This window comes from Drosophila takahashii, chromosome 2R (genome assembly GCF_030179915.1).
Source record: "Drosophila takahashii strain IR98-3 E-12201 chromosome 2R, DtakHiC1v2, whole genome shotgun sequence".
Taxonomy (NCBI): Eukaryota; Metazoa; Arthropoda; class Insecta; order Diptera; family Drosophilidae; genus Drosophila; species Drosophila takahashii.
The window spans coordinates 6,246,929-6,256,472 of record NC_091679.1 but is presented as its reverse complement, the minus strand read 5'-3'; the positions used below and the strand labels follow the sequence as shown (position 1 = coordinate 6,256,472).

The window sequence follows — 9,544 nt, the reverse complement described above, 5'->3', positions numbered from 1 at the left end:
CCCTTTTCCTCACCTTTGCTGTTTTACAAGTCTCTCTTCGCCAAAAACCACTCAAAATTTTTCGAATTTAAACTTCGGTTCATTTGGGAGTCATCCGGTCTAGGGAACCAGTTCCATTTGGAACTCAGTGTCCAGACTCCCTGGACTCACGAGTAGTCGATGACCAAATATCGAATAAACGCCTATCGTCATCTGGCCTAGTGTAAACAACTTCGTGGAATTTGCGAATTTTGTATTTAATTATAGTTTTCGCACATAACAATGTCGCCGCCTATGATAAATCTTAAATTAGGACTCTGTCAACCAAAAAGAGTTGAAATCTCCGAACTTTAACAACCCACCATAAATCCAATTTTCCATGGACTTGGGCCATATCCGGCTTGTTTTATTGGGTAGGATGTAAACTTTAAGTTTGTATCCATTATGATGTTTCAACGGTTTTTTTTTCGAGTTTTTACGATATATACAGCCGTCTTAGAGTCGACTAAAAAACACATGTTTCATCTTTGTCTAGCTGCTGCGCTGCCATTACATATTTAGTCATAATGATCTGTATGGCAAAGTTAAGCTCTGATCTATTGACTTTAAAATGAAACGAAAACTGGCCCAATGGGGTGGATATGAGCCGGAATATAGGAAAAAATTCGAAAAACGTCAGAAATTTAAAATTTTAAACTTTAAAAAAGTAATCTATCTATGTAATCTATCACCTTTCTTAAAAATAAGCTCTTCAATAATTTTCGAAACTTTATCTGGATCAAAATATGTTAACGGTCTAGGCTTAAAATGAAAAGGAATATAACTTACTAGTTTTATACTCATTTTGCAAACATGTTCATTTAGTACTTAAAACATTTAAATAACTTTCATAGATCAACTTACAGCATTTCTATCTATTCTCAAACCCAAATTCGCTACCGATATCAAGAATTGTATTTAACAGGTAATACATCATCGTAAAAAACAAAAACTTCAATTTCATAAACTTTGAAATTAATCTTAATTTAACATTTAACTGCGCCGCATAGTATAATATTTGTTTCATAATTTGCATTCCTTTATCATATGGCTGACGAAAATTGTAGCATTTTATTCGGCTTGACGTGAAATAACGCAGTATTGAAATGCAGTTACATAACTTTTTTCTTACATCCATCCATCCATCATTTGAGTTCGCAAGGCATCCCATTCAGCAGAACATTGATAGGCGATTGACTGGTACTCCCAACACTGCACATGCAGTTTCAAACTATTCAATCCATAATTTGACAGGAATGCCATCTTCTCCCGAAAGGGCTCCATTATACCAGGATTTGAACTAGTGAAAAATTTGCGGCCCATTTTGTACCAGCTTGGTTCCGTATCATGGAAACACGTTTCCTAAGGAAAATTTCCTTCTCAATTCAATTAATTTACTCGTGCAGGACAAGCCGTGTGGACTTTTGCAGGAGATGCCAACGAGATGGAATAGTGCGTATGAAATGATAAAGCGCACCTTAAAAACGAATGAGCACATTACAGTCGTGTTGGTCACATCTCGCAATCGCCTCCACTGCTTTCACCAGAAAAGTGGATGTGTTAACTGAACTGTCCAAATTTCTATCACCCTTTAAAGACGCAATGATTTCTTAGTCAGAACAACTTGGAAGAAGCGTCAAAAGCTTTGCAAGAAGAGCTTCATTCCACAGAAGAAGTCAATATTAGATGGCAAAATACAATCATCACAGGCAGATACCTTTGTTCTGCTGCGACAATATGTCGAAAAAGAAATTCAGTTCGAAAAGTATTGAGAGCTATATGCATGAACTAAGACATTTTTTTCTTTACAGCAATTTATCTTATTTGAGATGTCGACCGATAAAGCATTTAATAGTCTATTTACACTGGGGTGGAGCTATGGATTTATGGGGTTATTGACATAACTTTCTTTTTTACATAGGCTGTGTATAGGATTTGTCACGATGTTATGTTTATACACAAGTTAATAAATGGTGATGTCGACTCCTCCTTTCTCCTTAGTTCCCTAATCTGGAATGTGCCATGCAGGACAATTCGCCGGTATCGGCCTTTGTCTCTGCCATTTTGCAGGACAAATTTTATGTACGTCAAAATAGCGTCGACCAGTTAGCAACAAAAGTGGAACGGTGGAATTTAAAACACTGGAGGCATTTTTATTTTTTAAATTTTCTCGCTATTTGGGGGCCGAATTGAAAAATGTTTGATGCAAAATTGTTTAGAATTAAAATATCTATCGATCTATATAGGTTGGGGCCAAGTCCGAGGCCGGCAAGTGTTTCAAAAATGCATTTGAAAAATCGGGTATCCACCATTTGGTTCACTGCTCCCCTCACAGAAGTTGTGCCAATATGCACGCTAAACCTGGTTATTAAGTGTTAATTCAAGCTTCTTGTCTAAAAGTTTCATTAAAATCAAACCAACAGATTTTGAGTAAAGCGCCTAACAGTGAACCAACCTCGGATTTTTCCCATACAAGAAAGGAGGCCAAAAATTAATTTGTCTGGGGCTCCACTTATAGAGGTTGTGCCAACATGCACGGTAACTGGGCAGATTGGGGATCCTCCTAAGAACGTTTTGTGAAAATTTCATGAAAATTAAAGCCACAGTTTTCGAGAAAATTGATTTACAGTGTGCGGGTTGAATGGTCTAATTTTAAAATTGGCCGCTTTCCGCTGACAGCGCGAGCGACACCACCTACCACCACTTTAAGTAATTAATACAGCTGTCACAGAGGTTGTGCCAACTTGCACGGTATATCAGTAGAAGGGGCATCATTAAAATAATTTCTGCCTTAATTTCAGCGAAATCAAACCCACAGATTTCGAGAAATTCAAGTAACCACATGATTGGACTTACCCTCCTGATTATTTTGATACATAATTCATCCAAATCGATCCAGTGGCTTCGTAGAAATTAACAGTTTACTGATTTTGGAAAAATATAATAATTTCTTTGTTGCGATTGGGGAGTTTCAATACTGCAGAAAACATTCCCTGTTACTTTGAAAGTAAAGCCCGCAATCGCAACAAAGAAATTATTATATTTTTCCAAGATCAGTAAACTGTTAATTTCTACAAAGCCACTGGATCGATTTGGATGAATTATGTATCAAAATAATCAGGAGGGCAAGTCCAATCATGTGGTTCATACATATTAATTGAAAATTCGCTATGAAAATATATTTATTTTCGATATTGGGCGCCAAACAGTTGCCAATTGGCTCCATTGCCGATATATCGTATAAATACCTAGATTTTGGTTTAAGTCATGGCTCCGCACGCTGTCTCGCTGACTGTATAGTGTGAAAACCCTAGTTTGCATTACTTGAATTTCTCGAAATCTATGGGCTTGATTTCGCTGAAATTAAGGCAGAAATTACTTTTAATGATGCCCCTTCTACTGATATACCGTGCAAGTTGGCACAACCTCTGTGAGAGCTGAATTAATTATTTAAAGTTTGCATAGATTGATGGTTTATGTCATGGGTCCGCACGCTGTCTCAGTGTGACCGCGTGGAAAAAAACCATAATTGAAATGTCTTGAATTTCTCGAAATCTGTGGGTTTGATTTCGCTGAAATTAAGAAAGAAATTACTTATAATGATGCCCCTTCTACTGATATACCGTGCAAGTTGGCACAACCTCTGTGAGAGCTGTATTAATTATTTAAAGTTTGCATAGATTGATGGTTTATGTCATGGCTCCGCACGCTGTCTCAGTGTGACCGCGTGGAAAAAAAAACCATAATTGAAATGACTTGAATTTCTCGAAATCTGTGGGTTTGCTTTCGTTGAAATTAAGGCAGAAATTATTTTAATGATGCCCCTTCTACTGATATACCGTGGAAGTTGGCACAACCTCTGTGACAGCTGTATTAATTACTTAAAGTGGTGGTAGGTGGTCTAGCTGGCGCTGTCAGCGGAAAGCGGCCAATTTCAAAATTTGACCATTTAACCTGCGGAAAACTGTGGCTTTAATTTTCATGAAATTTTAAGCTGAGCTCGCAAACGGTATAGGAACAGACGGACATGGCTATATGGACTCTCCTACTGATCAAGAATATATATACTTTATATGGCCGGAAACGTCTCCTTCACTGCGTTACAAACTTCTGACCGAAATTATTACACCCTCTGAAAGGGTATAAAAATCACTCTCAGAATAACCAAGATCTGTTATTAATCTTCCATCGTAATCATCAGAGGCTGTCGCTGTGTCATCAGATCGTCTATTGGCTCACCATTCTCCGACTACGGCGAAGTAACGCCAGTCACACTAAGGATCCACCATTTTATAGGGCCTGCCCAAAGAGCTCCATCCACCTTCCACCATCCTTTGAACGGATGGTCCGTAACGTTTTGCCGCTCCAAAAATTTCCCAGTTAGTCCGCCATCCAATTTTGACGGACTTTGACGGGCTCTTTTATCCGATATTTAGGCGATGTTTTTTCGGTGCAACTCTGAATTCTTCCTCTTGACTGTAAAAAATGGAACGATGACTGCGGGAACAAATCAAATCGATGGCGGGAAAAAATTTAATAATACATAAGCTCATTGTTTTTTGGCTATTGTGGAAGTATTTATAGTTAGTTATGAGCGGAAAAGCATTTGCAAACAGGTTGCTATAAGTGGGGCAAAATGTAAGCTGTTCTGCGTACGAAAACATCAATGTCGTAAATAATAACTACTATTAATTAAAAGTGTACTATGTACTCCCATAAAGTTCCAAAGTTGATATAAATTACCAAAACAGCAGAAATTTGGGTTTGTTTACAAATTTGCCATATTAATATTGGCTAGACAGAGGCGTAGTATACGCTGAGTGCGTGGTACGGGGGGTTAGTCTCTCCCGCAGTCAGCAATATGTATGCATACTCGTTATAGGATATGTTATATATGTTCAGATATGTTTTTTAATTATTATCCTAGTCTATTTTTTGTATTATTCTACTCCTAAGTACGCAATTTTAAGACAGGTTTTCCGAGTTCAAATCCCCTTCGTTAATGTTGGGCTGACCAACTGCTCCTCAGTCAGCTGTTATTGGATGGTAGATGGTGGATGGAGTTCTGTGGGAACACGAGTTTCAGGCGTAGCGACGCCACAAGAATTTCTACAACTTCCTTCCAAACGATTCCTTTGACTATCTCCTCCCTTTAGCAACAATTTTAAACAATTATGGCAAAGGAATTGCCCTTCAAATGACGTCTTCTTTAGATAGAGTAGAAAGTCGAACAACGTTTTGGTGCAACAGTTGCAAGAAGAATCTAAGCTGGATGTTGGTCACTCCAAAAAAAAGCTGTTCACGCCAAAAGGGCTTTTAATTTCTGGAGGCAGTGTCGAGCGGCAGTTTTCTCGAGATGTCCACATCTCGCTTGCTCGTACTGCCCTTCGCTCTCCCTTTCCAAATCTCCCGCAAGTATCCGCTCTTCTTTGGGGCCCATAAGCTAAGTTAGTCTCAAGCTGTTCATATTTCCGCACGTCACGCAAAACCCTGAAAAGTTCTGCCGCTTTTTCGATACATATTTCTGCGCGGATTATCACCCGCTTTTCCTGGGACTCATCAGCTTCTTTAAACAAACCACCTTCGCCCAACACAAGCATAGCAATATCTTTTATCACCATGATATAATTTTATGAGTTTCGAGCCGCTGCAAGGCTCTTTGGTCTTGCATTAACAACCATTTCCTTATAACAGCTGACTTGGTCCATTGCAGGGCATACGCATTTCCTTCCCAAAAAAAATCCCGAAAGGCCAAAAAGTTCTAAAATATTGAAAATTCGGTACCATTTTCCGCTACATTCTCGTTTTGATCTAGCACGAATAGTTTTTAGGGGAGAAAAGTCGCTGAAGCGGAAGTCGCTCGTTTAAGCTAAAACTTCCTCTGTGTGTACAGGCTATAAACAGACAATCAGCTAAGTTTGCATCAAGAGTAAACGCTGTGCATAAATTTTTTTAAAGGCCGTAGGAAGACTGTATAAAAACGATGTTAAAAAAATTGAGTGGCAAATTTTTCAAACATCGTGATCAGTTTCAAATATTTAATTGATATACACAATACATGGTAACATGGAAAATTCCTCTGGAGACGAAAGGTGGAAGGACTCGTTTGATAAATTATTGGACGCAAGATCGTAAGAGTAAAATTAAGTAAAGTCAAAACAAATGAACATTATATTACTGCTTCTAGACAACTGCGTAATTCGAACATAATAAAAAAGATTGTAAAAGTATCCTTTAACATTGAATCCAGTGTAGAAAACAGCAGCCACAGCCTAGAAGAAATTAAACCAAATACCATTAACATGAATTTAGAGAATTATTATCAGAGTGGATCTATGTCAACACCTAGCGATAAACGGTTAAGTAAGGAATTATTTAATTGCGGGTTGTCCCCTATCACCCGTATAAAACTGGATGGTTTTGGAGACTGCAGTGACAAATGCCATACCGAACAAGACGTGCAGACGAATTTGATAGAAAAAACATACTTAGAAGTACCATCTCAAAACATAATTAAGACCTCGAAACCACGATTTAACAAATCGAATAAGATAATTGGCGCTGTTTTAAAACCTGGAAAGTGGCGTAAATCATTAAATATTTTTCGCCGAACTCAAATAAGTGATTTAAATTTTAAGAACAAATTGGAAAACCGTAGCTCAGAATGCCAGGGTCGAAAGTCACTATATTTAAAAGACTTAAATAAAAAAAAGTACATTTGTGAACAAGACTTTTTCTATTATTGCAATCAGAGCAAGCCCCTAAAGTTTAATTCGGCTTATGCACATTATAAAATGTTGAATACCTACAAGATTGGCGAAGGGGCATACGGAGAAGTCTTTCGTTACACTGCAAAGAAAGGATGTGACAAACCTAGCACTGACTTAGTTTTAAAGATAATACCAATAGAAGGTTCAGTTGAAATTAATGGGGAAAAACAGAAAACATTTAGTCAAATTTTGCCAGAAATAATTATCACTAAAGAAATGAGCAGCCTTCAGGGATTCGCAAACATACGAAAGGTAATTTTTTGGATCTCTTAGTGATAACACCTATAACACATAACATTTGGTTTTGAATTTGATAAGAATTGCTTTTCAAAAATAGATTTAAAAGTAGTCCGCTTATTTTATTGAAACAACTAAAAAAAATCATTAAAAAAATATATTTTTCAGAAAAAGTTAATTAACTTATATAACTGTTTATAAGGATTACGCTTAAACATTTTGTATACCCCTTAGGAGCTTTTGGCGATTTTGACCTCCTCCCCCCTGGTGATCAAAAGTAACCTTGCAATAAACAGACACCCCCCCCCCTCCCCCAATGATTACGTAATCCCAAGAAAAAAATTTTGTTGTTTTAATTTGTGGATTCCAATGGAGATGCCAGCCAATCTTTAATATTGTTTATAAATGGAGTTTGGTATGACACATTCCGTTCGTCTACGCTGAAATTATGTGAAATTAAACCACTAAACATTCTCTTTTTCGCCGCCCTGCCACTAAAAAAAATGTCTTTCCTATCCAAGTTTGTAGATTTAATTAAAGGAAAAAAGTATTTAAATAAATTCTTTTAATAAAAAAAATACATATAAAATGATTACGTAATCATTGTGTAAGACCCCCCCTCCCCATGTAATCAAACATATGTAACACTGGCCGACAAAATGTGACATGGGTCGGTGTCCAGGCTTGCCACCATTTTATTTCGATAAATGAGCCTTTTCTAAGCATAAGTTGCCACTACGCCTATTGTCCATCAGCTCTGGTATTTGCGGTATCTTTAATTTAAAAAAATCACACATTTTTTTTCGTCTTTTGGGATATATCTACACGAGTGGTCAACCAATTTTGGTAATCTTTTCGGAATTAAATAGTTACATGTATCTTTTATACGGTCGTTTAAGAAAATTCAATCTTACTGAACTACAAGAGAAGGTGGGCGCATTCAAAATTTTAAATTCACAGCAAAGTCTAAAAATCTTCATTTGGAAATAGCGTTTAAAAATTAAATAGAAATATTTTCTTCTACCATGCATATTTGACCCAAATCTGTTTGTGAATTGTCACTATGAAGGGAGTAAAACCGGATGAGTGTCCTAAAAATTAAGGACATAAGGTGTCTTTAGATCAAAAATGCATTGTAGAAGAAAATATTTTTATTTAATTTTTAAACGCTGTTCACAAATGAAGATTTCCAAAACGACCGTATGTATAAAAGAAAAGAATTCCATAAAGATAACCAAAATCAGTTGCCCAATCTTGAAAATATATCCCAAAAGACAAAAAAATTTGTGATTTTCTTAAATTAAAGATACCGCAAATACCAGAGCTGATGGACAATAGGCGTAGTGGCAACTTATGCTTAGAAAAGCCTCATTTATCGAAATAAAATGGTGGCAGGCCTGGACACCGATCCATGTCACATTTTGTCGACCTGTGTAATCTTTTCAATGACACCCTCCCCCTTCGTGATTACGTAGAAGATACACTCATAAAAAAATCGCCCTTGATTCAATATATTCGCCATAGATTCAAGAAAATCGCCTGTTAATTTCATCCATCTTCCAACATAATTATGGTAAATAATTTTCTTGAATTTACAGTTTTGCCTTTCTAAAAATCATTACCAATTTTTCTGAACCTTGAGGGGGTCTTCTCATTCAAAAGCCGTTATTTGGAACCTTTTTAAACAAATTCTTATTTGAAAACGCAAAGAATAACTGAGAACTTTTTTTTATTTATTGTATTACAAAAGGTTCAAAGTAAATAAAAAAGTTTGTTTTGCCTCGATACGACGAGGGCTATTCAAAAAGTAATGAGACTTCAAAGTTGGTGGTGGAAAAAAAGGGTGTCGTCACGGGTCTCCGAAGCGTCTGAAATGAAAAAAACGGGGTTATAAACAGTAATTGTAATTTTTTTGACAAAATGGTGGCCACTAAGGAGGGGAGGGTAGGGTCTTTTGCACCCAAAAATCGACTAACTTAGCGTTTTTTTCTGTAAAAACTGGTTGGATGGTTTTAATTGAAACCTTTTTTATATTATTAAGTGTCATTTAAATAACATCCACAAATTTTTATAGCCGATACTATCGTCTCATATATCGGTGGCAAAAAAACGCATCCCCTGCTTTCGTAGAGCAAACTTTGCACTTATCACTTGCCTTATCGCTTGCTCGGATTGGTCTAATCTGTACTTACCCTGCAGGAAAAATGCGAACTACCCTGCAGGAAACGGAATCAGTTTTGGACTATTTAAATACTAGTTGGGTCAAGAAGGTTAACTAGTTCAAGTTATGTCCATTTCCATGTAACGAAGTGGTCCATTTTTCATATGCTTGTCGTCGGAAACAACTAGTCCATTTGCTACTAGTTTTGCACTAGTGACTGTTAACCAATTTATGGTTACAGCTGTTAAACTACACTAAAAAAAATATTTTCACGAAAAAACTAAAAATTAATATCTAAACCATCAAGTGATTGGATTTCACTAGTACTTGACGATGCCTAACTTGACGCTCTCCTAAT

General features: G+C 36.7%; 1 protein-coding gene across 2 annotated transcripts in view; it reads left to right on the top strand.

Moving 5' to 3' along the window:
- The first annotated feature begins 5,942 nt into the window (after positions 1–5,942).
- Haspin (haspin) overlaps positions 5,943–9,544 on the top strand; it is a 93,818-nt gene continuing 90,216 nt past the window's right edge. Inside the window, exons 1-2 of one of the 2 annotated variants that reach the window (XM_070213089.1) lie at positions 5,943–6,149; positions 6,206–7,040. In XM_070213089.1, coding sequence (XP_070069190.1) covers positions 6,085–6,149; positions 6,206–7,040 — 900 coding nt within the window. In that variant the 5' untranslated portion in view covers positions 5,943–6,084. The remainder of the gene's footprint in view (positions 6,150–6,205; positions 7,041–9,544) is intronic. The other variant, XM_070213088.1, reaches the window with a different exon arrangement.